Genomic DNA, 27,107 nt, shown 5'->3' on the forward strand with positions numbered 1-27,107 from the left:
ATGGGCGGGGCACAGATCTAATGATGCTGATACAGTCACAAGGAAAGACCTTCGTCTGGTTCATGATGGCAGTAAGTCTAGGGCAGGGAAGACAATATTTGCGGATTCCTTGCGATTAACGGTGTATGATTTAAGCTTTTGGACCCCATAGATTCTCTAGCCTGTATTATCGTCAGCTGTCGAATTTGGATAACAGGTGTTTCTACATACCACCCATCCGGTGAGGTCGCTGGTCGCATTTGTACAGTTAAGATCCCCTCGTCGAGATCTGCCAATTCGGAGAAGGCAGCCTTAGTGAGATCAACATGTTTAGAGCCACCGGCACAGCCGGCACACGAGTCCACGACGCGGACGAAGACGCATTTCTTGGACGTATTGCAAACTAGGAAATAAAGAGAAATTCAGAACGTAAATGAACACAGTTAATGGCATTGATGCACACGCTCGAGAAATTGGAAGCATTTTGGTTTATCAGTCCAACCGTTCAGGGTCAGAGCGCACGCGAAAGAGTTATCCTACAGTACAAAACGTCAGGGTTGATAGGTCCCAATGCCCTTCCAGACGTACAGTAGGTGCCCAACTAGGATTCGACCAACAGCTTGGGTTTAACAAATCGTGGCCGGTATACCTAGAAGCAACTTGCAGTCAGGACATTAGTTATTACTGGATCCCACGAATGTATACCATGTAATTGTAACGGGTTCGGGACTGCCGACACCTTTGATTGTGCTCACGATGTCCTTGATAGACCCTTTAACAGACCCGAGGAGACCCTTAGTGATAGACTTGGCAGTTGAATTAGCGCTCGTAGAGTACATCTTGATGTCAGATTTCTTAGGACTAGACTGCTTGCTTGACTTGCTTGATTTCTTGGGACCCGAACTCTTGCTGGACCTCTTCCTATGATGATGCGGACCGTCTAGATGTGTGGCCATTACGCTGAGGTCTGAAGTTGAGCGAGAATATTTGTATTGGAGGTTGGTGACGTTGATCGCTTGCCAGCCATCCCCAGAGTTGAACTGGTAATTGTCACCTAGCGAGTGAGCAGTGCTGTATCTCTTCTCAAGACCCGTCTTGAATGCACTGATGTCGGCAGCGGCTGCTCTAGAAACATACAGTGAAACTAGAATCGTAGACAAGAAGACAGTGTATAGAATAGTGAAGCAAGGCATGACGCAGGGAGGGATGCGCCAAATTATGGGGACCAAAGGCTATAAAGTTAATATCCAGTAAAGACAGAACTGCCTGAAGGCGTGAAGAGGATAAGTAGTACTCAGTGGATGAGACAAGAACAAGAAATTGACGCCGTCACGCTCTTAACAAACTTGAACTTGAACCGCTGATTCAAACGCGGTCGCGTCAACGTCACGTGCACATCCTGACATCCAGAACGGGACACGCCCGTCGCCGACCGCCGAGTCACTTGGAAAATCGCGATGCGGTACACCGTGCCGTAGGAACTATAAGTATCATATAAATGGATGAACGGCTGACCATCTGATGCGACCAATTCCTTTCACCTCCTACTTGTCTCGTTGACCGCCAGGCTAACTATCATGTCACCTAAAACCTTGCATCAGCGCCTGACTGGAACCGTACTCGTCCACGGCGACGACGAGTTCGCTCATGGGCAAGAAGTAGCTCCATCCATCTCAGTGACGTCCAGTAAGCAGCTCTAAAACAAACGAGTATGCAAAGCTAAGTCCAACATATGCGCATTGACAAGCTTTCAGAGCACCTTTGCCTCAGAACAATATTCCGCCTAATCCAGAGGATTTTGATTTCCGGAATCCGACAAGACACATCTATTCACGCTACACGCAGAACATCAGCACGCGTGCAGAACATGTGCTCAGCAAAATCAACGTAAGTCGAGCCCGTTCCGCCGACGCTATTCTGCAAAGATGTGTGAATATTTCGTGAATATTAGGGCGGATATGCGATGACATACGCATCAGGTCTGGCCGCTTCATATGCCGTGAGATTCACGCTGTATTTTCGTCTCTTGACACCCTTTGATTGTTTCATCTTATAGGCCCTAGTTTACTTCCGTCCCAAACGTATCGCCATCTCTGGTGGATACCACGGATGTCATAACACCATCGCGGTATACCAGCATAGTCATGGAAGCGACTTACCAATCATCGGAATAGATGACGAGTTTCGACCGGGCGACTTGTGTTGGTTAGAAACGCCTCTCAATCCAACAGGCGAAGCTAGGCGAGTCGTGTGCTGTTCGGCTATCTACGTGGAAATGATCGCTGAACATGTTGATCAGGGATATCAAATTCTACGCAGACAAGGTACCAAATTCCTATACTGCTCTCGTCATTAGCTAACAATCACATCGATTACAGGTACATGCAGCCGGAGGAAAGTTGTTAGTCGATTCGACTTTCGCCCCTCCACCTCTTCAGTACCCCTTCAAATGGGGAGCAGACATGGTCCTCCACAGTGGTATGTGTGTCCGGCTACGCCGGCGTTATCGCGACTTATTACCATCTTGATAAACAAGGCACTAAGTATTTTGGTGGACACTCTGATCTGCTTTGTGGCGTTCTCGTCGTGCAGAGCGGAGATGAGTGGAAGACGGTAAGTGAACTTGCCATCTGCGATAATCAATTTCGGCTATCCTGGTCCCGCCTTTCCATATATGAAATTGTTGTTTCCCATGTCGGATATTAGCGGTCTTCCGTTTGTGGATAACGATAGGCGGCGGCGGTATCGCTATTTTCCTCGCACTACTTTAGTGTGTCAAAAACTACATTGCCTGACTTATATTTATGTCGCAGCTCTGGACGCATCGCACCTTCCTTGGATCCATGATGGGTTCCCTCGAGTCGTGGCTGCTCCTGCGTTCCCTTCGCACACTGCATTTGCGTGTGCCCCGCCAGTCGGAAAGCGCGGAGGGCCTTGCTCGGTGGCTGAGTCTGGCCGAGGGGGTACATTTTAACAGCCTTGGTCTATCATCGCTCTCATTGATCAGGTGCTTATTCTAGGGAAAGGCACACGACGGGATACCGGCCGGTGTAATCGACAAAGTTTGGCATTCGAGTCTCCAAGGCACAGACGACAGAGGATTCAACCCTAAAGTTCAGATGGAGGGCGGGTGGAATCCTACCTTCTCTATTTTCGTGAGCAAGTCCCTACTCTCTTGCAGGCTTGTAGCTAACCAATGAACCAGCTGATTGACTCAGAGTACGCGAGACTTCTACCACATTCTTTGAAGTATTTCATAGTAAGTATTACGTTCATTTGACGCGTCAACGAAGCTGGACAAATGTGTGTTCTAGCCTGCGACGAGTCTGGGAGGTGTCGAGTCTCTTATTGAACAGCGTAGCTCCGTTGACCCAAGTGCGGACCCTCGCCTTGTTAGGATTAGTGTTGGTGTGGAGGACTTGGAGGTTCGTCGCATATCCCTATGTCTGGACTTACCCTGCTTATAGAATGCCGATTCCAACAGGATCTCAAGAGCGACTTACGTAGGGCGTTCCAGGAGATTGTACGGCCTCAAGCTAGATTGTAATATCAATGTACTTTTATCATCTCGCTGAGCTTCAGATGCTGTACTAATCCAAGGTAGTCCTTGTAGACTAACTTCCTCGTTCAACTATGTGTATCACAGTGTTCAGAGTCTGTAGAATGTCTAGGCCGTGCGTATAGCACATTTTGACACGTGACCGCGTTTGAACGCTTCTGAGGATTCAGCCTAAGACAATTGGAAGCTTGTGCAATAGCCTATTAGCATGTCCTATACATTCTTTCTCGACGGCCTCCGCACAGCTGAAACCAGTATGATGAGTCCATTCTGACGAGAAGCAATTAGTTCAGGCATGTACAAGTGGCATAGGAGGTACATAAAGATCCTCTTTGAGCTTTTTTTCGAGACCATCGAGCGAGAAGACATCGAACAAGAAGTATACGAAATCGATTAACAACTGTAAGAATGCTTACAGAGTTCATTTCTCTCGGTCTTATAGTAAGGCGTACCCTCCGCAGAAGGAAAAATGTCGCAGATTACGTGACATTGTCTTGACTCACTCAGTGCCCTATGTCGCTTGAGGGTGACTTTACCGCGCGAAGGCATCAGCAGGTGTTGATGACATCAGCGCATAGAAATCTTCGCTCCAGTACAAGCCTCACAAAGACGAAGACAGGTGATAGGCAAGCTATGGGACAATCATGTCAGTATTTCAAGAGTCTTTACGATGGGTGCGGATTGAAGAGCACTACAGACTGCTGATGTCCTTTTTCGCGTGCACTCCCGAAAAATGATATCTTCCGGGCTCAAGTTGAGCTGTTGAAGTATTTAAAATATAGCCTTTCTACGCTGTTAGAGCGATCTAATCTAACGCATTTCGATAGATTGAAGCTAGCTTCATCGCCTTTTTCCCCTGTAGAACTCCAAGAAAGCACGCTTATCTTCCCATCCAAGGCCAACTCTTTTTATTTTCCCTATCTGTGCGATCAAGGCTGCGCAAGCTTCAGTTAAGATATCATCTGTTTTGCCTTGCGTGATGAACTCGCTGGCGAGGAAAGTGCCTGAACTGGGCGAGTCCGTCGGAGAAAGCAGTTTAATGGACATTGAAAGGGGTATGAGGGAGGTGGTGAGGGTGAAAATATGCGAGAGTGGATTGAGCATCATCGAAGGAATAGGATGGGTCATACTGGGACACAGGGCAGTGGGTGGGTCAAAGCTAAGAACTGGTCTTTAGGGCCGTACATTCACAAGAAAAAAGTGACTCGTTACTTACCGCGCGCACATGAGGAACACTCTAAATTTCTTCACAGGAACATCAACATCTTTGAATAGCTCTGAAAATCTGAGCAGTCCTCTGCCATTGCTGGTTGTGCATTCAGGGAACACAACGACTGGGCGGTCCGCCCGACTCCGGATCTGTTGCAAGCTTTCTATTCCAGAAGTTCCGAGCTGGGTAGCAGTTACAACATGCCCCGTCGCACTTAGCATAGACAATAAGGATACTTCACGGAAGCCGACTATAGGTACGGGAGCGGTGGGCGCTCTAGTAGCCGGCGACGAGATGGCTGCTGAACCTGTACCTGTGCGTCTTCCTGGCGTGTGAGTGATGGGAGATGCAGGGGGCGTTGAGAGCTGTGGATCAGGAGCAGCAGGAGAATGTACGGGCAAGACAAATATGGGATCAAATCTACATAATCATGATGAGGCGCCGTAAGGCTGCATTGTAGACAAGAGAAGCTCACCGGAAAGCTAACCAGAGGATCTCTACCGTCGAGGTCCAGTTAGAGACAATTAGGTCACCGACGGTAGGATTCCAGCCTTCCGTGGGCTTGACACCCCGCCTGTTGGAACGCTGGTGAGAAGACATAGACACGCATGCTCACCGAGACTGACCCGCGTTTACGTGTAACAACTTCCACCGAGATCCATGGTAGTCCGAGTACGAGTAAGGCTAACCGTGCAATAATGGTAGTGAAAAAATGAGTCACCACTCGATATAGAGGTGGGACTATTTTCTATTTCTATGAGTGACGGCCCACGGACACATCCAAGTGGATGCTCACAAGGACGAAGCAGATACCATGCACCGAGAAAAGATAGAGCAGCACCAGCACAAGCACGAGCGTTGTCCGAATGGTTCCTACAACATAGCCAAAGGGAAGTATAATGCTCGTAAGAGTTTCAGACCCTGATGGCGGGATTGGTCTAAGAAATGGCTTGGGTATATGTGTAAGTGAGGTGGGTCGCAAGGTTCAGACAGGTCATGAATACCTGGATTCCTGTCCCAGGATCCTGGCATAAATGTCATGAGTGAAATGTGCGGACGTGACTAGAACGAGGGCACACACACGGTAGGCCGAAAACTTCTCCATGCACTCTTATCTTGCGAAACGCACAAGAGATGAAACTCAGCCGTGGTGTGAGTAGCGCCTTGGATGTGGGCAGGACGTTACTCATGAATCATGACTGCCATGTTCGGCGCCCCCGTTACGCCTTGATCCAACCCATAACCTGTCCCTACAGCCCTGTGCATCTCCCATGGCAGCGATAGGCGGCCGGCTTGGCTGGTTCTTTGCTGTCTGCAAGTATTACATAGGAGCTGCCTTCAGGCGTTATCAGAAGTTGAGCATTCACGGTAAAGTAAGTCTCATCTATTGTAAAGCCCCTGTAACCGCTGAATTAAACGTTACAAAATTCGTGTACCTTGAACTAGCTCTTCATCTGGGCCACAGCATGTCTCTATCTTATTCTCGGTACCATTTTTATTCTCATTGGACCTGGCCGAATCGGCCAGAGCCTTTATAACCTGGCACAGAGGATCAGCCACCTTTGGTACGGATGGATATTACTCGGATGCATCCTCAGTATGTTTCGCCACTCTATGGTCAGAATGCATAAGCGGAGGCTGATTCCTCTTTAGCAATAATATCCTTTCCCCCGTGCATCGGACATACGACCGTTGTCACACTATGTGGCTATGCGTACGGCATGAAGGGGTTTACCATAGCTGCAGGCGGATCACTCTTGGGCTCTGCCTTCTCCTTCACTGTCTTGCGCTTCCTCTTCAGCGAGAGACTTCGACAGTGGTCGTCGTCCAATGAGAAATGGCAAGCTCTGGAGACCGTTATTGTACGTGATCCCATGCACGCACAATATTCATAGTATTAATCAGTACCACCGTAGGCTGCCAAGGGTCTGCCGTTGATCGTCTTAATCCGTGCATCACCATTCCCTCCTTGGGTCTACTCGAATGCACTGTTCGCTGTAAGTTGTTATTCACTCTTCCTCTCCCGTGTACTTACGCGACGGTGAAGTCTATAGAGGCTGTGTCTCTTTGGCAGTTCTTCCTGGCAACTTTTGTTGTATTCCCTAAGATTGCACTTTTCGTTTTCGTAGGCTCTCGTCTTGCGTCTCTCTCTGACGGTGAACAACGAAGCCACATGGATAATTGTAGGGTCTATTCTCTTTCTCTGAAATCTCTGCGTAATATATGTTACTTGCATAGCAACCGTAATCCTCAATGCGGTGGTATCCGTAGGAGGGTTGCTTCTCGGTGCTACTGCTAGCTGGTACGTGATATATTTATGACCAGTAGTATTATAGCAATATTAATGGGATTGGGTAGGGTCATTTATCGGGCCATGACGACGGAAATACGACGGTTACAAGGTCTTTCCCCAAGGATCGACGAACTAGCTGCAGAGGCTATTGAAGAAGCCGAAGAGGATGCGCCTCTGCTAGGCAGCTACCAGAACACGGTTCCGCGGTCCCCCGTTTGACATTGTTTCTATTACTGTATCTTGTATCCCACATAATCATGCATTAGACTGGATGGTCCACGGAATATTATTTGCATTGCATGCTAGTATCCTTATGTGCCGTAAGTGAATCTACAGGGATGTGATAGTGAAGACAGCCATTTCTGGATGTCTATCAGTAATAGTGCAAGAATAGTAACGACAAACTAGCTCCAATGAGGAACAGCAATATCCACTTTCTACTGTCTCTCGCTCTCCGTCTTGCCTCTTTCAGCTGCACGTTTCCCTTCTCTACTGTTGCTGCGGTCGCGATCGCATCTTCGTAGAGCTGCTCCGTTTGCTCCGTTTGCCGTGTCAAGTGCGTGACAAGTTCCATCTGCAGCGCACTAATCTCCATCAGCCGAGACTCGGCTTGTTGTACGGAGACTAAGGTATCCTGAACGGATTGCAGGATGTTTGCGTTCTCGGTTTCAAACTGCATGATTTGCGAGGCTGTGAGCTCCATGTCTTCCTCGTCGGTATCGTCGAAGAAGTCGTCCGATGGCGTGGAAGGTGGCTTCAGTATCATCGTAGAGTGCGCATTCTCAGCGGGACTAATGCTGGCTGCGAAACTCGACGCGAGGTTAGATGCGTTGCCGAGCCAGCTGCCACTTGCCGGCGATTCCGCGGGTGAGGGTAGCGATCCAGACATATCCATGTACATGGCCTCTCGCGCAGCCCCAGAGCCTAGTGTGCGCGTACGCTCTAGTTGCCGCTTCATGCGTTCCTCTTGCATGTCTTTCAAAGTTTGGCTAGTGTCTGTCAACCGACGGCTGAGGTACCATGTTACACTGGAATGGTGTGCAGCTATGAAGTCGGACGCAGCAGTTTGGTCGTCCTGGCGCAATCGCGCGGGCAAGAGTCTGATAATGGGGTTCTTGCGACTCGCGGCCAGCTCTGCACGCTCTAGATGGCAACGAAGATCATTGGTACAGAGGATGAGCGCGTAGTATATGCGTAAAGCAGTTCTCACGTTTCTCCATTGCTTCTAATCTCTTTACTCGATCCGCACATCTTGAGAGGATGACTCTGGCTTGCAGGTCAATTTGGTCCCTCTCCTCGTTCGTGAGATGGCGAATATTTGCCCACGACTGATCCGAGGAGTTGAGGTCTATGTTCCGTGATGGCTCACGAGACAATGGAGAAGGACGAGTGTCTAAGTTGAGATATGGTCTCCGGACAGCCGACAGCATACGAGTTAGAGAGTTGATATGTTGTAGCTGGGGACCGATTCACAATCGTTACTTGAGCGAAGGCATGTCACATCATATACGTACAATTAAATATGCCTCCGCTAGGTATTCCTTCCCGAGAATATCCTGAACCTCGCGTTGACCATCTGCAGCACGTCTTGATGTGATCTTACGACGTTTAGTCTCTGGAATTTCATTCTGTTTCTCTTGCAGAATTGCACGAAATTCTGAGGTGCGCGACAACGCTGGCATCTGAGTAGCAGCTCGGAGACAGAGAAGCGTGATTAATGGGAGTAATTGTTGAGAACGCACAACAGGCTCTTGAGCTGAAATAAGGGTGGCTCGTGCAACTCGTGCATCATTAATTCACGATCGAGGCACGTGCTCGTCTAGCGACCTGAGTATAAGAGAATGTGAATCTTGTTCTCCGGCCTCAATTCGTCGACCACAAGTTTACTACTCTATGCCTCCTCGAGACCGTCAACATCTGACACACCTCGTGCGGAGACTCTACCTATATCTTGTGGGATATTCATTCTGATTGTCCTTGTTTGAGGCGGGCGGCGAGCCTTCTCACCGATGCTTGCCATAGTTTGTGACGTACATCCCACTACATAAAAAAGTCGATTTTACCCCATTTCATGTAATTCTCATCTACGTACAGTCCGGCATAGCATTCCTGCTACGTGGGTGTCCAGTCACAAAGCCAAAAATGGTATCGAGCACAGTCCAGACACAGTTAGTATTGCTGCTTCAAGTAGATTACCGACAACCGTACAAATGCCCAGACCAGACCAGTAGCACAGTACACGCTCGTCAACATCAATGGTAAGAATTTTAGTGCTTCTGATTGTTGACCATCGAAGACGGGGAAAAGCGAGACACATAACTGAAGGAGCACGAAGCCTGCCACGTAGAGCTTCTCGAGGCTGTCGATGATCACGAATGGCAATGAACGGGGAAATCTAAATTAATGTTCGCGCGTAAGACACAACGGCGAATAAATCTGACGGAGAATACCCACTCGTACACTCGCTGATGCAAAGGCGTGAAGGTTAGGATAGCCCAGATGGTAGAGTACGCTACTTTAATCAGTGTCTCTGTGGAAGTTATAAGCCAAATTATAGCATGAATGTACAATACTGACCCATTGGCGTGAAGAGCAATGGAAATAAAGAAAATATCCCCGCAAATGAAGCAATCATGAACGTGCGGAAGTATGCATGGTTCTCAGCTGCCAGTAGACTTGAACATGCAAAAGCCAGATTTTAACGAGATGGTAGTGTTGGTAAGGGCATCTAGGACACACCTAAATGGTACGAGCACAAGTAAGACTGCTTTCTCATGGACATGCCAGCCAAACATGAATGACGTGTATCCGCACAACGTTAAGGCGGTCAGGAACGACTTGTACGTCGGCGTCTTCCACAATTTCACCAAGTAAATCTGGAAAAGATGGAATCAGCAAATGATTCTGCGCTTTGAAGGATATTGGACTGACAACTTGGAACACAATGGTGATGATAAATGTGTGTATAGGTTTTACATTAGGCAATATAGCGAAGATGGTATCACCGACCAGTCCACGAGAAGTAGAAGCGACGCCAGACATATTGACAGCCAGCGCCGGCATTCGACCGCCTTTGACAACTAGTTTGCATATGAATTAGTGCCGAAATCTAAGTCTGGGCAGATGATTACATTTTAAGAGCACCCTATCTGAGGCGGTGACCAAAGCCCAGAAGTTCGGCGCCCAGTAGGCATGGTTTAGCCCACGGGTGAAGGGAAACAACCTGCTGAGCAATTGAGGTAATTGGCCCATCAGCAGAAATGGGCCAAGCGACACCAAGAAGACGAGAATCACAGCATTCGCTAGAGAGATGAAACGTGCCGGAAGTAAGGCGCCCGAAGGCGAGAGGCAAAATGAACGTAGAAGGTAAATAAAGTAAGCTGGCTATGAGCCGTGGGTTTTCAGCGCCACGTCTCTGAAATCATGATTGTGCACATACTGCGAGATACATATATATGTGTTTGAAGTTGAGAAGGACTGCAAAGAGGAAGCCGCTAGCCAACTTGTTGTCCTAAGATAATGCGAGAATGTCAGCTGGTCAATCCGTCGGAGGTACGTTGTCCACGCATACATTACGGGCCATTAGGATAGACCACAGAAGGATCCCAAACATGAAACCATTGTACTGGAAATGCAGGTGGTCGACTATGAGAAATCCAGGATGAAGGAATAAAGACGCTGATATAATGCGCTGAGCCGACGGGTCGACCGCTCCTCGTATGAATCTGTTCACTATCAGCACTCTACGAGATCTGAACAAACACCAAGACACATTACCTGAGAAGGGCTGCTCCCAGGACAAGCTCTGTCATGATTACAGTAGACCGTTGATATGCAACGACGGACCACGCATTGTAGTTGAGATTGTTCAGATCAACAATGCGCGGATCGATAAAGTATGCAGGAATGGACATGATCTTTTCAAAATAGGCGAAGAAGGGTGGATAGTCCAGAGCTACATGTATTCAATGATGAGTCTCAGGTGCAGAAATGGGAGATATATTGCCCATACTCCACTCGGATGTTGTCTGAATGTGGGTACCTAATGAGAAACACAGTTTCGGCGGAAACGCGTAGACATACATCATAATACCACTTCGATATTGGAAGGGAATGCGTTATAGCGAGCCAGTTCCGATGAACTTCGAAATCTGTAGATCGACTAAACAACGCATGAGCCTAGTAAGTACCGCAACTTAACCCACCGGCATGCGTCACATACTATGCAGAGAACAAGAGCAATTTGAGACAGGTCGACGCAAGAAAGATGTCCAGCTCAGCGGTGTCCATGAGACTCCATGATATCCACCCCGATGATTTTGGTTCCGACTTGTCATCCTGCTGCTCAGGGATAGATTCTGGATGTGTTGTCTCGTATTCGGGAAACAGGCGAAGGGAGGGGGAAGAAGGTGCTGTAACCCGTGCGTGTTGCATCCCGACAGTCGCCTTCACGAGTTCCAACGCCCTTCTTTGAACTTCCCTGGATGCCGCGCGAAGTCTCAGCTATCGCAAAATATTACGGCTGCTACGGAGAGTGCCAAACAGAGGGGCTTGAACAAGGAGGAAGGGAATACACAAGATGCAGCAGTCCGACTCTGCGCGCGGGGATTTGATGCGCTCGATCGCGGTCAGTTGTCGATGACGTTACACCAGTGGCTTTTCGCTGCTACTGGCGTCTGCCACTCTTCTCTCGTCTTCGGTTAACACACTCAGATAATATCACTGCCTGAAGAACGGGCGAGCACAAATTAAATAAAGATGAGCGAACAAACCAAAGTTGGAGCATCGGCGGCACAGGCAGTAGAGCAGGGGTGCGTTCGCTGATTTCTTAGGGCTCATGGCTCACCCACTCAAGTCCCATTCTAGGGGAATTTTTGCAAAACTCCTCGTATTCGCCGCTCTTCTAGCAATTGCCCCCATCGCGTCGTACTTTCTCTCCAAAGACTACCTCTGGGACGGTCCGTATCTCCATGTCCATGTTCAGGACTCTTTTGACTCTATATTATATTCCAGGCAATACCGTTTTTGCTGCCATTACGGCTATTATTGCTGCCAATGCCGTCTTAATTGGGTACATCATCGTGTCCATACGTGAAGAGCGACTCGGGACAACAGCACGGGGTCCTGCAGAGTCCAAGAAAAACCGCTAATTCTCATCACGGTATCACGACAGCATCTTCGATGAATCGCATGCGGTGAGCCTGTGTACGATCTGCGACGAAGTACCAATGGTTTTTCTCATCGCTACCCCCAACATCTCATGTGGAGTATATTCCTTTCAGAGCTTGACATTTTATTGCTGCAGTTCTGCACCAAGTCAAAAACTTCCTACTGGTCTGGTCAATGATTATTCCTCAGTAGTAATACTGCATGTAACTTACCATATGGAGTACCCTTAAATCATCACCAAATATTCTCATGCTAGATAACTTACAACAATGATAAGTATTTTAGATATAGATACCCTCCCTTACTAATAAAGGCTGGCTACCTCCTAAAACCTTCTTCCCTTTAGTTGCACAAAACTCATTCAGCATGCCAATGCTATAATAGATTGCATTACGTCTAAGAGTACAGTTGGAAGGTACAGAGATATCACTATTGCTATGGATGACACTTCTAAATAAACGGTGACAGTGACAGAGGCAGATGCAGCATGATCAACGAGAATAGGATGTAATGAATAAGATAGTCATGAGAGTTCATTTAAAAGTCCTCGTCGAGTGAACTGGGCAAAATAATGAGCGCCAAGAACAACAACGCCAGAGCATTCAACTCACAAGCTCTTTGCAGACACTTCCGACTTCACGTTGGTTGCCGATGCATTGACCCCCGCTTTAGCATAATCAGAGACCCGCTTCTCGAAGAAATTAGTCTTCCCTTGAAGCGAAATCATGTCCATGAAATCGAAGGGATTTGTCGAGCCATACATTTTCGAGTCGCCCAAAGCAACGAGCAGGCGATCCGCCACGAACTCGATGTATTGACACATTAGTCCCGAGTTCATGCCGATCAGCGCGCAGGGCAGCGCATCTAATATGGGGTGATGTCAATCAAATGACAAACGAAAGAGATAACTAAATACCTGTGAGGAATTCCTGCTCAATTTCAACAGCCTCCGCAATAATCCTCCTAACAACCTCTGGGTGTGGTCGTCTCTTGAGATGGCTGAACAATAGGCAGGCGAAGTCAGTGTGCATGCCCTCATCGCGGCTAATGAGTTCGTTCGAGAACGTCAAGCCGGGCATAAGACCACGCTTCTTCAACCAGAATATCGAGGCGAACGAGCCGGAAAAGAAGATCCCTTCGACTGCAGCAAAGGCAACCAGACGCTCCGCGAATGAACATCCCTTGTCAGAAATCCAGCGCAGCGCCCAATCAGCCTTCTTCTTGATGCAAGGAATTGTCTCGATAGCATCGAAGAGGTGTTCCCGCTGTTGGGGATCCTTGATATAGGTGTCAATGAGCAGAGAGTATGTTTCGGAATGAATGTTCTCCATCATGATCTGGAAACCATAGAAACACCGCGCTTCCGCAGCTTGGACTTCGTTGGAAAAACGCTCGACAAGGTTCTCATTAACAATCCCATCAGAGGCGGCGAAAAAAGCAAGGACGTGCGAAATGAAATGACGCTCGTTGTCGCTCAAACGGTTGTTCCAATCGTGAAAGTCTTTCGACAAGTCGACTTCCTCAACTGTCCAGAAAGAAGCTTCGGCTTTCTTGTACATTTGCCAGATCTGCAAGGGAAATTTGATTAGATATGTATTAATACACGATATCGAAAGACTAACCTCATGATACTGAATAGGAAAAAGGACAAACCGGCGCTTAGACTCCATCAAAAGCGGCTCCATGTCTGCAATGAAGCGTTGAGTATCACTCAACGGGCCTCACACTAGCCAAAATACATACGTTCCGGCAAGTCTACCTCTCCAACCCAACGCTTGCGAAGGGCATCTAAATCTATCTCTCGCGACTCTTCCTCGATCAAAGATTTAGGCCCCTTCGATAGTCGCTCATCGTTGAGGTCAGACTGGGTCTTCCTCCCAGCTTTTGTTGTCGAGGGTGACATGGGATTGAAGGCAGCAGCAGCCTGGATGAACAACCAGTAAGTCTCATAACTAGCAGGACCCACAGTGATCAACATACTCTTTTGCTCGGAATAGGAGTGGGTGACGCGACACGAGGAGGGGTGCTTATGCCAACGAAAGACATTGTATATAAGAAGAGAGGGGTAAACACAAAGATCTGCAAGAGCGATGTCGAAAGAACGGCAAAATACAGCGCGCCTTTATATGGTTGAACTTGTTGGCGCGTTGTTTTGGTTGGTCAACAAACGCGACGCGTCGCGTCGCGTGTAAACATCACGCGTAGGCGCGTAAGCGCGTCGCGGCCGCCTTCGCCTAAGCAATTCTGCATACACGTGACCGCAGCTGTGGATCTGGTCAGAACCTACAGCCGAATGCGGAAGTCTCGCGTATCACGTGATACGACGCGTTCGTTTTCATTACCTGAGCGTTGCCTGAGCGCTCAGCGCTGAGCCTCCACCGTCCACGGATCCTACCGACCCCCCTGATCCTGCGAGTAAATTACAATCTTATAACTCGTATCGTCTTATGGGGCACGCCTTATTATCTGAATATTTTGATCCTCCCAATCTACTTCCGTTCACTACAGGGGTAGAAGCTTTGTCGGAGCATCACTCAGATGTTGACAAGAAAGACGTAGGGAAGCCTCCCCGCTTCATTGGCGAAGTAGATCTACCTGAATGTAAGACCATCAAGCGAATTTCGAGACGCGTTTTAAACAATCGTACTTAGATCTCGAACCGTTGTTAACGGAATCTAAGCGCCGCTTTGTTCTCTTTCCTATTCAATACCATGACGTACGTTCGACATCATTATACGATGAACGCTTTATTCTTATACTTCAGGCGTAGATTTGGCAGATGTACAAGAAAGCAGAGGCATCTTTTTGGACTGCCGAAGAGATTGACCTCTCACACGATCTCTGGGACTGGAAGGACCGCTTAAATGATGATGAAAAATACTTTATCTCGCATGTACTCGCCTTCTTCGCGGCTTCCGACGGTATCGTGAACGAGAATCTTGTCGATCGATTTTCGAACGAAGTACAGGTCGCCGAAGCTCGCTGTTTCTACGGTTTCCAGATCATGATAGAGAACATCCACTCGGAAACGTATTCTCTACTCCTCGATACATATATCAAGGACCAGAAGCAACGAGCGCATCTCTTCGACGCTATCGAGACTATACCTTGTATCAAGAAGAAGGCGGATTGGGCGTTACGCTGGATCGCCGATAAGCAGTCTTCCTTTGCAGAACGTCTGGTCGCTTTTGCTGCTGTCGAAGGTATATTCTTCTCGGGGTCTTTCGCATCCATATTCTGGCTCAAGAAGCGTGGGCTTATGCCTGGTCTTACGTATTCAAACGAACTGATCATACGCGACGAGGGCATGCACACTGATTTCGCCTGTTTGCTTTATCACCATCTGCGAAGACGCCTACATCCCTCCGTCATTCTGGCGATTATCACAGAAGCAGTGATAATTGAACAGGAGTTCTTGACAGGTAATGCATGTTATCACTATCCACAGCTCTTCCATGCGCCGATGAAACTACTTAGAGGCTCTCCCGTGTGCCCTGATAGGCATGAATGTGCGATTGATGTGCCAGTACATTGAGTTCGTCGCCGACAGGCTCCTCACGACACTGGGAAATAAGAACTATTATCATTCCACGAATCCTTTTGACTTTATGGATATGATATCGCTGCAAGGCAAGACTAATTTCTTTGAAAAACGGGTCTCTGAGTACGCGATGGCTGGACTACATTCATCTGCCAATGGGACGAATACTCTCACGGAGAGTACACATACCACCAGAGTATTGTACGTTGATCCATTTACTCGAACAAGTGCGCGATTTACTTATGCGCTCCCCAGTTCTCTAGATGAAGACTTTTGATAGCTATCTACATTCAGTATTTACCAACATCAACAGCTCTCTAATGCGCTGCTCCATGCACCACTCTGTCATCTTGTCCGTTCGCCGTGTCTCATCTCGAACTATCATTATTCCCTTTCCTTCCTTACCCAGTGTCGTGCTGTTCATATCAATCGGTCGTTACGGACAGTGGTCCTGATAATTCTACATTGCAATCGATATAATGCGATCGATCCCTCTGATAAGTGTGGTGCTGAACTACATCATACTTGTGCAGACAACATGATGATCAATGTTTACTACCCTTATTTCTTTGATATGTGTACGACTAAAAATACGGAGATAAGATGCAACGCCCTGATGTATCATATGAGATCTTACCGTCCTCGTCTTCAAGCACATGTTCTAGTCCGACTTTTTGACCTCTCGCGTGCTTCGCGCTTGCTCCCCAAACAACCGCGCTGAAAAAGATACATTCATTGCTCCCTCGCGGACGACAATTTACCGACTTACTATTTCATTTGCTTCGCAATCTCTTTATGAATTGCATTACAGAAGTCCTCGACCGCAGATTTCCCGCGCCGTAATACGACGGGAGCACTGTAGTCGGGTGGTGCTCCTCTTGGCTTTGTGTACACGCGAACCAAGTCAAGTCTTCGCCACATGATCTCCATCAATTCATCAATGTTGAGCCATTCTCGCGAAGAAATGGGTACACTGTTAGGGATTTTGTACAACAAATCGAGTTCTTCAATGGAGATTGCGTCAATCTGCTGCTTGTTAGCAGTTATCCAAAAAATGAGGAAATTTTTCCAAACCTTGTTTAGAACCTGCAAAAAAGGCCATCCAATATCTAAGCAAACATACCAAATCGCAGGATTGATTGCACTCACATAAATGGCGGGTATGTATACCCTATCAGATGTGTCAGCGTGGGGAATGGACACATTGGCAGCTGATAAGACCGACCTATTGCCCTCAATGACATCGACAAGGTCGTCAGCGGTAGCATTCGCTTGACGTATTGCAACGTCCGCATTGCTCATCTTGTATTCGCTCAGTATCGCCTTGATTTCATCTTGATCGATATTCGTCAGCGGTACCGTATTTGTGATGGCAATTCCACCCTTTTCTTTCTTCTTCACCATAATTGCTGGAGGTTTCTTGTTTAATCTGATACCAAATGCCTCAAGTTCGGACTCAATGATTGTCTTGTCACCGAGAGGTTTAAGCACGTCAAGCACGATGAAAATTAAGTTACATGTTCGGGCGACTGGGGAGGATCATTGAAGTCGACGCTGGTCCAAGACAGACAAATGCGCATACCGGCAATGACTGAAATAAAATCAGGAAACAGGAATAGATACGAATTGAGTGCGAGATACCTTGTCGACCTCTGCCTCGACCATCATTCGCTCCCTCAATGATACCAGCTGAAAAAAAAATCACAGCACCATACAAATGCGATACCGTACCACTCACGTAGATCTAAAATCTGTATGGGGGCGCCGTGAACCTTGAGGGTACCCGGGACAGTCGTAAGAGTTGTGAAATCGATTTCCGAGGTCTCAGAATGTGTGCCAGTGAGTTTAGACATCAATGTCGACTATAGCCCAAGGCTCAATTAAGTGGCGCGCGCTTCCGTTCACTGTGCGCACCTTTCCAACTGAAGGGAAGCCCACAAAGCCAACTGAAGCGATACCAGTCCGAGCGACATCGAATCCGATCCCACCACCTCCACCGCCTCCACCTTGTGGCCCTAGTAGTTCACGTCTGAGTTTGGCAAGTTTGGCTTTTAGCTGCCCTAAATGATAGCTTGTGGCCTTATTCTTTTGGGCTAGAAGCAAATATCTCAGAGAGCAGATCCTGCCACAGTCGGGTTGTAGACACATACTTTTAGCCTAGGGATGCATGTTAGATTGAGCTCAGCAAGCTACGCTGGCGTGCTCACCATCTCATCTTCGATTTCCTTTCCCCCCGTTAGATCGAATGGACCTTTTTGTCAAAGCCCTTACCTTTATTTTCTGTACAGTGGTCATGGTGGCTGTTGTACGAAGCTTTTGTGTCCTGAAAAGGCAAAGCGAGCCGCCAGGCGATGCTGGGCGGCTAGCAACTGTAGCAACTGGCGTCGGCAGACTGTTGTGAACTTGCACTCCTTCCTCTCCCTCCATTACGCCGTACCATCCCTTCTCTCCAGCCGCTCTTTGCTCTCTATAGCGACTGGCTGGCCCGGACGCTGCTCTGTCACGCAGCTCCCCTCGTCGCTACCCATTCCCTCAGTAACCAACACGGATCCCCGTTCGTCACGCTCTTTCTCTCAGGATGTGTGGAGGCAGTACTTGGAAGCGAGAAGTCGTCCCGGACCATAAGGTCTGTACGGTATTATACATACTGGTGTTTGTCTGTTTACCCTAAATCTGTCAGTTCGATTTCGTCGATACCCGGGACTTCACCGACCATTCATGCGGAATGCGCATGAAGTAAGTGAATCCCGTTCAAGCTTTACAGGAACCTTGCATGACTTTGCTGCGAAGCTTCGTGGTGTCGCGCTTGGCCTGCTAGTTTGCTTCAGCTTGTTGAGTGCCGTTGGCTCGTGCAGCGTATTAATGCGTATTCACAGGTATCTATGGCTATATATCACCGTCCTCATTTCATTTCTTGTCTATGTCTCCGACATTTTCACCGCGGTGACTATGTTAACGTCCAAGACGTGGTCAAATCAGATTTACAACGACTGTACACAAGGTGCCGGAAACGGCTGTGTCTACATCCCGTTCAGCATCGGAAAGTGGCTCTTCTTTGGATGTATCATTGCATCATTTTTACTTGTCAGTGTCCACCCACTTCCTCCACAAATGCCAGAACCTGACCTCTTGCAGCTGGCGTACGAGATGCACAAGGCGAAGAAGATCATCGCCAGCCGTGATATATCTTATGCGTTCACCAATGTTTTAGCAAACCACTACTACTCCCTTCGTAAGCACCTTCCATGAGCTCAATAGATTGGTTTAACTTACTTTTGGTGCAGGGTCGTACGATCATTTTTGTTTCTTCTGCCATATTTCAAGCTCTACGAAGAAAATGGACGACTTCGCCTTTTTCGTCTTCTTCACGTTCAAAGGTGTGCGAGATCGCTTTGTATATTCAGTATCCTCGGTAAAACCATTGTATAGGTTGGAAGCGACTAGTCTTTGCCGAAGGACCACGCCAGTCAATTAATGCACTCACTCTATATGCGCTCTATCTGTCGCGCGAGAGTCAAGGTGAATGGTACGATTTGAGAAAGTACTTCGCCGGTAACGACTATATCACAACGGCTCTTACAATCTCGACCGCTTTCACTACGCTTATCTTCGCCCTATCCTTGCTCATGCTTATTGCTGCTGCCATATGCTATGTTCCACTGCTGTGTTACATCCAAGGAAACCTGAAGGTCGGTTAAATTTTGTCATCTTGGTACGATGCTCATAGATTTATTTGACTAGGAATATTGCTGCTATAAGGTCGACAAGGTAATATTTTTATGGGATGTTCGCGTAACCGATACTCATCATCATATAATTCAATTGAAAGCGTATCGCGGAGATCATCAAACGGAGGAATAAGCAGCGATTGGCGAAAGCTGCCGCTCTCGCCAAGAAGGAAGCGGCTGGAGACTTCTCTCACCTGAAGAACAAGAAGGGTGAATTCATCGCTAAGCCTCTCCCGCAGCCGACTCTGCCGAATGTTTCTCTCGATGATGAAGACGATAAAGCGTCCATGCGCACGCGTGGGCCGCAAGCGAGTATCTATAGCACGCAAAACGACTACTACTACGAGCCGAGTGGGGCCAACCAGTTCAATCCCGATTACAACCCGGCAGACTTCCCACCAATGCCAGCCTACAATCAACCATACCCATCCCAACATCAATATACGCAGTCTGTCGGCACTTTGCCTGAGGAGCAAGGCGTTTACGAGGAGGACTATGGAAGTACGGCTCATCTTACGAGTAGCGCTGCACCATTTGCCAGAACCGAGCCGACGCGTGCAATGGGTAATCCATATAGTGTTTATGGCGGGTCGCAGAGCGCCGTTCCCCTCGATCCACAATACGCCCAGTATCAGCATCATGACTCACCAGAGTTCCATACTGATCACTAATTTGGGAGGTTGGCTATTGCGCAGGGCAGGCTCATGCTATGTAGTCAACCTTTGACCTTTCTCATTTCACATTCGGCTTGTCTCATCTGTTTCTCGCCTGTTCCTCTGGCATTTCTTACCATAGTAACAGCAAATTGATTGTACTCATAGACACTGGGTCACGGACAATATGCGATATACTCAGAATCAGTTAGAGTGTGAGGTCAATAACGTGGCGCTTTGATGTCTAGCTTAAAAAAATCCTCACTGCGCTATGGTAATGCGAGAGTTCCTCCATTGCTCTCTCTCTACTGCAGCTTTCTTTATCCGCCATGCAGGGTCTCTGGGATCATTTGGGTTCGGCGAAGACGGTTTTCTAATTGGACCGTACCGCGCAAGCGGCCAGACAACGAAGGATAGCTTGGATTCGATCAGTGCAAGTGGCACCTACGTCGGATTGAGCTGACAATGCATGAGCATAGTGTATGCCACCTACCGGTCCGAATGTATTGCTATCCTCTGAATGGAAAGCCTCGTCGCCTACGTGGACCCAGTGAGATTCCAAATGTATGTTGATAACTAGAAAAGCATTGCGTACCTTCCACCCAGGCGTGACCTTGAGGGACGCGAATTTCTACATCGGGATAAGGTGGCAACGTCTTGACCTGTTCATTCTATCTGAACCGGAAGCTCGGTGATCGGAGCGGATTCGAAGCGTACCATGTCCCCTTGCAAAGCGACTATCCTCTTGACTACCAGCTTCGAGTCTGTTGGAGATCTAGATGGAGCCACAAACCAGTTTTATAAATCAACTCATAATATGAGTGGAACGTACTGTAATGCAACTATGTCTCCCCTCTCATATTTCCGTAAAATTCGTATTGCGAAGCGGTCAAACAGAACAACGTCTCGCCATGACGAAGAGTCTGGATTGAGCGTCGGCTAGCTAACTGTATCGTCAGCCGGTGAATTGACAAAGAAGAGGCTCTGTCATGACCTGCATGCTCCTTCCTCTAATTGACTTCAAAGTGTAGAAGTACTCGACAAAAGTAATACCCAAAGGCAACCACAGAAGTGACTGTAATGTGCGCCTCAGTGTTTGATGCGCCTTCATGAATTCACCGCATGAGCTGCGAAGGTATTTGAGAGTGCGTAACATTGTGCGTGTGCACAAGACTCGTCACAGAGTGATAGGCGCCCACGATGATCAGCGTGCCACTGTTGGCAGCAAGGTTGGGGTAACCCGTATGCTCAGGCGAACTCAGTGCGACCCGCTCACGATGTCACGGTGCAGCTAGATAGCGAGTGCCTCTATATGTTATACTGAAAATTTGACTCTATCTCAGGTTCGTAACTTTGAACATTCAAAGAACGACAAAGGTTTAAGAGAAGTTGGAGGAAGAAAATTTGATCGTTGTAAGACCCAGTATTGACCGTTTGCTTATGAATAACCTATAGATTTCGAATATTTTCGTCATATAGTTGGGTGCTCGTGCATCAGACAAGACTGTAAGTGGGCCTCTGCGTGCTGCTCGCTCCACCAGAAAATTCTAAATACATGTTCGTATTTCGTTTAACCCAAAGACCGTGCTGCGCGGGGGCCGCAAATGCCTTAAAAAGTTTACCGCCTTCCCGTGCGTCTGTGATTTGAATCAAGTTCACTTTGGAGAGAGACTTCATACTCTAACGAGTCACGACATCATACCCTGCATGTACGAAGGGATTTTATCCAGTACAGCCAGGAAGACAAGTGACTACCACATTATATTGCATAGGAGATACTTGGTGTTTCTGTCTTCTTGGGTCCCATTGATATCAAAACATTGAGGTGTAACCTACACTCCAAACTCCTCTCACCTTCACACACATGGAGAGTTATATTGCGAGGCGACCTAGCCTGTAATCCAGCTCTACCAGTATTCTGGTTGCAAAAGTTAGAAGATAATGATTCAATTTACCGCCAGTGTACAAGGCGCAAGATGACAACAAGCAAAGCACTATCGGGCACGCGCCTCCAGCAATGTCCTTTGAATGCGATTACTCGCTGTGTTGGCAGTCTCGCCATTGCTTATGTCATTCCCCAGTTCTTGATTTATGTTCTGATTTTTCGTGCTCTCTTCAGGCCTATTCTCCATCCCGTTGTTGGGAAAGATTCATGAACTACCTCTCAATGAGCCCACAACATTTTCGCCGACTGGACGAGTATATATGGTATGGTTGTGGATACTATTGATACTACTGCCATACTGACCACCATGGATATTCGGAAAGCGCGCGGTGCCATGGACGAGGAAATAATGCCCGCTGTGAGGATTTTCTCGGGAGGAGTCACGTAAGATATATGCAGGTTCTGTGTTGAGCAAGGCTTACTAGCCCATTCATTTTGATCATCCAATGCTGTTTATCTGCGACATTCGTCTTCGTTCATCCAAAGTCCTTGGGCGTATAGTTCAAACTAAAGCGACTGTATCATTTTGATAAATTTATTGCACGCTTTCGATGAGAGGAAGCATACAAACATCAGAGTAGTAAAACGAGATCGAAATGGCTCATGTTGTGGCGACTCCCGCTGGTATTGTATATCATTGCCAGGTGAACGAGGGCATGCATGCGTTAATAAGTCCTGTTATGTTCGTGCTTTCATATTCCTCGTCTACCCCAACGGAATACCCCTTGCCTCACCCAGCAGGCATACTGGATTCCATTGTCTATTAAATACCACCGTGATTAATGACGAAGGCCTCTAACGGCTTTGACTGACCAGTTCCGGTCGATCATCAATTGAAGGATGCGTCATGCATTCTCAGACCATCAAAATTTGTCGCCTTCATTGATATCTGTCTCTAAAGGTAATGTAAGACCAGGCCTGGGGGAAAGATAGGTACATCTTTATGAACAACTGCTCCTTTTACAGTTTCATTCCTAAATTCTCTACAGTCTGTGATATGCAGCTCATACGTAAAAGCTTTATGTATACTCAACGAGAGATTACAACTCGTGTTCGAAGTATAGTAATACGTCATTAGCCAACTGTGGACCTAGTCCGTCCACAAGCGTAGTGATCGCACGTCTGGTATTTTTGTTTCGCCATTCCACGGACATCTACAAGATATCCAATATTGTCAAAGTAGGATCGCAACTATGCCAACTCTCCGCTCACCGTTATGGGGGCAGTAATTGCCTGCCGGTTGTGAATTCCAACCAATGATCGGACACCACTGAGATCTGGAGAATGATCGTTGCCGGTATCATCTGCTTCACCGAGACGACCTGTTATGGCACAGCGCGATATGTTGATTGTCACTCACCTTCGGTGATCATAGGTAATCCATCAAGCCCGTGCTCCGGATGTGCAAAGCTAACGTATCTATACCGGTTAAGGAGAGGGCGGCACTTATCGAGATGAAACCATGTATATTCTTCCGGGTCGAGCAGATAGGAAGGTAAGTATTCGCCTTTGTAGCGCATCTTTTGGCAGGAATGAATGTAGAAGCCTGAGTAATCCAGCGCTGATGCTTAAAATTTGAATGAAATGACTGTCACAACCATACCCATATATAAGGATTTAACATTGACAACTCCGGCTTTGTGCATTTCGTTCGCGAGTGCGGATTCCCTGAAAGCACTCAGCTACCGATTGAAGCATCCAGTGTTAGCTAATAGGGCTAGTTGGAGCTAATCAACAGTACCTTGCCCAACGAAAACCTCTCCCATTTCTTCTCGTACATGAAATAAACACTGGAGACACATTCAGGTAGTATATCAATGACTCCCATTGCGATCAGCTCTCCATCGAGCCGATACATCTGGTGGTATGAACCATATTCGAGAGGCAGATGAACAGGGCGGATCCTCGCATACTTGATGGCTTCACGCTAGATACCCTAGGTCAGGGTCCGATCAAAGTACAAGCATCTGCACTGACATGCAGAGGCGTCTCAACCAGAAACCTCTTGAAGCCGTGACGTGTGTTATCTTCGTCAAGGTGTATTTGTCGCTGATAACTTTCGTATAGCGCAAACTTCTCATCGGTAAAAGAAGATGGCTCCAACGACACCTGCAGACAGCGACATCAGCATACGGAGCACCTCAAGCTCATCACTATACAAACACTCACCTGGAATTTGTGTTGTGCGGCGAAACCACTGGGGAGAAATTCATGCTCTGATGCATGAATTTCCTCCACTAACGAGAATGAAGCCGTCTTTGAAGATTTGAGTACCCTGAGAGGATAGTGAGGCATGCCTTAACCGCAGCTGCACTGTACGAACTTCCGAACGTCTTTGTCATCGACGTCGTCTCCATACAGAATGAATCGATTCCAGCTTATAAGCATCAAGGTGAGAAAAGTCGACGAATACATAGCATCAAGTGGTCACACCGATTGACCAGCTTTCTTTGGCTCTTCGAGGGTTTGAATTGCAGTACGTCAAGCCTAGATATGCTGATCCTTGTGTGTTGATGGTTCCAAGTACAGTAGATGGACGAACTTTATTGTATATGCTGGACAACATGATTTCTTCAAGTCAGGCTTGTAGCAATAGGTTCCAGACCGTCTCCAACCATGGTCGATCATCCGCTGGTATGCCTGCGGATTTCACGGGTGTTTATCTTCCTCTATTCCGGAGTAACAATAGTTTAGCGTGTTCTTACCTCGCACGACATTTGGTAGGGTATGCATTCTGCATAATGACAGTTGGTTTTTGCTTCACTTCTGCCGCCTGGAGGCCCGCAGTACCCACAGGTCGAATTATGAGGCAATAGAGGGGATAGAATGGAAATTATGGGGGCTTGGCTCATGATAGGCGATAGATACTATGCCGACGAAAGCTATTAGTTAAGAAAGGAATCACGTAATGCTTGAAGCACAACTGGTGACTTAGAACCGCTGAGTCAAACGCGCGTACACAGGCGCACACCGATCTGGAATCGATCATTGCGGTACTAGGCCGAGCAGTGGTAACCAGGATTAAGCCAGATTCAAACGCGCACGGAATGCACAAAGTAATGTATGGATACAGTAGTGTAGGATTATGCAATATATGTTGTTGTTACAAGGCATGTGTATGAGGGCTGACAAGCAAAGCAACTATCAATGGAAACCTATCCGCCGAGACTAGTCCATGCATCCTCGATTCTATCCCCAACCATCCCACCGACCAAACCGCCTATATTCCCTTAATATGCATTCGTGGCTCTCCTTCCCTTCCTTGTCATGTTCGCGCCCCTTGCCCTTGTCAGAACGCCCGGCGAAAGACGAATTACTGGACGATCGTGGGCGCGCCTTTGAGATCGCTTTGACACTTGGGGGCAGCGATCGCGGCGGCGAAGTAGACAGCGCCGCGTGCGGACTCGTAGAAGTCGTCGATACCGTTGAAGATGCACCTGGTCTGGGCAGCGAGAGACGATACCAACCTCCTGTGTATGTCAACGCAATGAGCTGGTATTCCATGGCTGTTCCATTGTCCTGATCTTCCGAGGGCACCTGAATCCATCCTACAATACACTTCGCCTCATCAATCACATCGGCAGTCGGTGGTTTCGAAGGAGGCGTCGAGAGGGATATGTGAGCTAACTGAGAAGGCATGCGGAATTGCGCATATGACCATTCCGAGTTCAAATAACCAGGGAGATTCATGAATGGCTTCAACGGTGAGAAGGTTGACCGTCGATTTCTGTACATCGTGATGAGTATGATCAATGATATAATGGACGAAAGGTTGATACGTACGATGACCCAGATGCCTCAGCGAGAGAGAAGACGTGCACTGTACCTTTATCGCTCCAGACACAAACCTCCCGCTCATCCGGTCGAAAGGCCACGCCGTAGATTTCTGCTTTATCTGTACCCCTCCGGAATTCCCTGACGCGTACGCCTGTATTGGAATTCCATATGCGAATTAATGTTCCTTGCTCAGAAGTTGTAGCCACGAGGTGACCCGAAGGAGGCACGGAAATTGCGCTCAAAGCAGTCTGGTGTGCAATGATAATAGATGCTGGGTGTTTTGTCGGCGGTAATGGTGGGAGTTCCGGAGGCGTGGGTGGTGGGGGGCCCGTAAGCTCAGGTGGGGGACATGGGGGCAAGTGAATCAACTGCACATGGCCCATTTGGCGACCGGGTATCGCAAGTAACGTAGCATGTGTGGCGGTGGCAATCGCGACCAATCCTGGCAAGTGTAAGATCACGAAGGAGCAACCGACACAAATGCTTTCCTCACCTCTTGGATTATCACATGTATCCCATTCCCCAAACCTGGTGACAACTTCCCCAATCTGAAAAACAACAACTCGCCGGCGCAAAGCAACTACAAGCCATCCCCTTCTGCATGCAAGACCTCGTACCCGCTCCCTGAATTCTAACTCGGCAACTTCACGTCCTCGAGCATCATCCCATAGAATGACCTTGTTCGGTGGGTACCGCGGACTACGACCTCCTCCAATCAGAAACAGGAGGGATGAAGTGTGTAGAGGTATGACAGCGGAAAGTGTTCCGCCAGTAATCTCTGACCACAATATCAAAACATTGAGTGTTCCGAGTAGAAAGGGGACCTACCTCGTTTCCGAAGCAATTGGAGAGGCCATGCACGATAGACTGCGAAGCCCGCCTGGGTTGAAGCAGTGAATATGCGACAATCAGGATCAAAATGTGCGTCGAAGATGAGGACTGGGGCGGTAGAGCTGATAGAATGGCGGGCAAGATTCATGGCATGGAGCAAGAGGCGAGAGGCCGCGGCTTCTGGCAGTGGCCCGTCGCGCGCGGCTCTTGACTGGGCGCCAATCGGGGACCGGACGCGCACGACTATCGAATTTATTCCGGTTCAGAACTGACAGCGGCAGAGCGCAGAAATTACTACTCGGGCCATTTTAGAGAATACATACTGTATCATGTGCATCAGGTCCTGGCAGAGAATGGTCGAAGTTAGCAGTGAGTGCTCGATGTATATGATTGAGCAAGGAAAAAATCCCGACTACAGTGGA

The 27,107-nt window shown here is 47.9% G+C and overlaps 13 protein-coding genes across 13 annotated transcripts; 5 read left to right on the forward strand and 8 right to left on the reverse strand.

The window, feature by feature from the left end:
• Positions 1-130: 130 nt before the first annotated feature.
• On the reverse strand, positions 131-1,172 carry FIBRA_07008 (uncharacterized protein; the record flags this gene model as incomplete). The annotated part of the gene is made up of 5 exons (XM_012328708.1): positions 131-161; positions 211-382; positions 443-515; positions 568-628; positions 685-1,172. 5 exons carry the CDS (start codon positions 1,170-1,172, stop codon positions 131-133), a joined length of 825 nt encoding a protein of 274 aa, XP_012184098.1.
• A 384-nt stretch (positions 1,173-1,556) lies between these two features.
• On the forward strand, positions 1,557-3,526 carry FIBRA_07009 (uncharacterized protein; the record flags this gene model as incomplete). Its single annotated transcript, XM_012328709.1, has 12 exons — positions 1,557-1,665; positions 1,727-1,866; positions 1,931-1,978; positions 2,036-2,229; positions 2,279-2,303; positions 2,358-2,457; positions 2,516-2,592; positions 2,793-2,942; positions 3,000-3,134; positions 3,185-3,238; positions 3,294-3,404; positions 3,464-3,526. 12 exons carry the CDS (start codon positions 1,557-1,559, stop codon positions 3,524-3,526), a joined length of 1,206 nt encoding a protein of 401 aa, XP_012184099.1.
• An 852-nt stretch (positions 3,527-4,378) lies between these two features.
• FIBRA_07010 (uncharacterized protein) lies at positions 4,379-5,348 on the reverse strand (the record flags this gene model as incomplete). Its single annotated transcript, XM_012328710.1, has 3 exons — positions 4,379-4,697; positions 4,755-5,168; positions 5,224-5,348. The coding sequence occupies 3 exons, from the start codon at positions 5,346-5,348 to the stop codon at positions 4,379-4,381; spliced, it is 858 nt and encodes a 285-aa protein (XP_012184100.1).
• A 671-nt stretch (positions 5,349-6,019) lies between these two features.
• Positions 6,020-7,260, forward strand: FIBRA_07011 (uncharacterized protein; the record flags this gene model as incomplete). The annotated part of the gene is made up of 7 exons (XM_012328711.1): positions 6,020-6,121; positions 6,195-6,345; positions 6,402-6,610; positions 6,665-6,745; positions 6,796-6,931; positions 6,987-7,050; positions 7,107-7,260. 7 exons carry the CDS (start codon positions 6,020-6,022, stop codon positions 7,258-7,260), a joined length of 897 nt encoding a protein of 298 aa, XP_012184101.1.
• Positions 7,261-7,414: 154 nt separating this feature from the next.
• Positions 7,415-11,475, reverse strand: FIBRA_07012 (uncharacterized protein; the record flags this gene model as incomplete). Its single annotated transcript, XM_012328712.1, has 15 exons — positions 7,415-8,184; positions 8,252-8,498; positions 8,556-8,723; positions 9,250-9,436; positions 9,496-9,571; positions 9,619-9,716; positions 9,781-9,917; positions 9,973-10,121; positions 10,173-10,425; positions 10,481-10,552; positions 10,613-10,766; positions 10,819-10,996; positions 11,054-11,069; positions 11,125-11,203; positions 11,264-11,475. The coding sequence occupies 15 exons, from the start codon at positions 11,473-11,475 to the stop codon at positions 7,415-7,417; spliced, it is 2,796 nt and encodes a 931-aa protein (XP_012184102.1).
• Positions 11,476-11,799: 324 nt separating this feature from the next.
• FIBRA_07013 (uncharacterized protein) lies at positions 11,800-12,191 on the forward strand (the record flags this gene model as incomplete). The annotated part of the gene is made up of 3 exons (XM_012328713.1): positions 11,800-11,852; positions 11,908-11,999; positions 12,055-12,191. The coding sequence occupies 3 exons, from the start codon at positions 11,800-11,802 to the stop codon at positions 12,189-12,191; spliced, it is 282 nt and encodes a 93-aa protein (XP_012184103.1).
• Positions 12,192-12,747: 556 nt separating this feature from the next.
• FIBRA_07014 (uncharacterized protein) lies at positions 12,748-14,256 on the reverse strand (the record flags this gene model as incomplete). Its single annotated transcript, XM_012328714.1, has 6 exons — positions 12,748-12,769; positions 12,822-13,074; positions 13,127-13,778; positions 13,833-13,897; positions 13,954-14,134; positions 14,191-14,256. The coding sequence occupies 6 exons, from the start codon at positions 14,254-14,256 to the stop codon at positions 12,748-12,750; spliced, it is 1,239 nt and encodes a 412-aa protein (XP_012184104.1).
• A 401-nt stretch (positions 14,257-14,657) lies between these two features.
• On the forward strand, positions 14,658-16,028 carry FIBRA_07015 (uncharacterized protein; the record flags this gene model as incomplete). The annotated part of the gene is made up of 5 exons (XM_012328715.1): positions 14,658-14,811; positions 14,862-14,926; positions 14,981-15,632; positions 15,688-15,952; positions 16,007-16,028. The coding sequence occupies 5 exons, from the start codon at positions 14,658-14,660 to the stop codon at positions 16,026-16,028; spliced, it is 1,158 nt and encodes a 385-aa protein (XP_012184105.1).
• A 284-nt stretch (positions 16,029-16,312) lies between these two features.
• FIBRA_07016 (uncharacterized protein) lies at positions 16,313-18,046 on the reverse strand (the record flags this gene model as incomplete). The annotated part of the gene is made up of 12 exons (XM_012328716.1): positions 16,313-16,335; positions 16,389-16,468; positions 16,521-16,837; positions 16,901-16,922; positions 16,977-17,280; positions 17,334-17,342; positions 17,393-17,440; positions 17,490-17,613; positions 17,666-17,844; positions 17,902-17,908; positions 17,959-17,976; positions 18,023-18,046. The coding sequence occupies 12 exons, from the start codon at positions 18,044-18,046 to the stop codon at positions 16,313-16,315; spliced, it is 1,155 nt and encodes a 384-aa protein (XP_012184106.1).
• A 283-nt stretch (positions 18,047-18,329) lies between these two features.
• On the forward strand, positions 18,330-20,150 carry FIBRA_07017 (uncharacterized protein; the record flags this gene model as incomplete). Its single annotated transcript, XM_012328717.1, has 7 exons — positions 18,330-18,377; positions 18,432-18,487; positions 18,628-18,983; positions 19,036-19,128; positions 19,181-19,440; positions 19,493-19,519; positions 19,581-20,150. The coding sequence occupies 7 exons, from the start codon at positions 18,330-18,332 to the stop codon at positions 20,148-20,150; spliced, it is 1,410 nt and encodes a 469-aa protein (XP_012184107.1).
• Positions 20,151-20,393: 243 nt separating this feature from the next.
• On the reverse strand, positions 20,394-21,288 carry FIBRA_07018 (uncharacterized protein; the record flags this gene model as incomplete). Its single annotated transcript, XM_012328718.1, has 6 exons — positions 20,394-20,576; positions 20,626-20,669; positions 20,728-20,794; positions 20,850-20,907; positions 20,965-21,071; positions 21,127-21,288. The coding sequence occupies 6 exons, from the start codon at positions 21,286-21,288 to the stop codon at positions 20,394-20,396; spliced, it is 621 nt and encodes a 206-aa protein (XP_012184108.1).
• Positions 21,289-23,645: 2,357 nt separating this feature from the next.
• Positions 23,646-24,465, reverse strand: FIBRA_07019 (uncharacterized protein; the record flags this gene model as incomplete). Its single annotated transcript, XM_012328719.1, has 5 exons — positions 23,646-23,759; positions 23,819-24,004; positions 24,055-24,186; positions 24,247-24,352; positions 24,401-24,465. 5 exons carry the CDS (start codon positions 24,463-24,465, stop codon positions 23,646-23,648), a joined length of 603 nt encoding a protein of 200 aa, XP_012184109.1.
• Positions 24,466-25,266: 801 nt separating this feature from the next.
• On the reverse strand, positions 25,267-26,833 carry FIBRA_07020 (uncharacterized protein; the record flags this gene model as incomplete). The annotated part of the gene is made up of 4 exons (XM_012328720.1): positions 25,267-25,804; positions 25,861-26,296; positions 26,348-26,632; positions 26,683-26,833. The coding sequence occupies 4 exons, from the start codon at positions 26,831-26,833 to the stop codon at positions 25,267-25,269; spliced, it is 1,410 nt and encodes a 469-aa protein (XP_012184110.1).
• Between the last annotated feature and the right edge of the window lie 274 nt (positions 26,834-27,107).

The sequence above is a fragment of the Fibroporia radiculosa genome, assembly GCF_000313525.1.
Source record: "Fibroporia radiculosa TFFH 294 genomic supercontigs, scaffold9995, whole genome shotgun sequence".
NCBI lineage: Eukaryota > Fungi > Basidiomycota > Agaricomycetes > Polyporales > Fibroporiaceae > Fibroporia > Fibroporia radiculosa.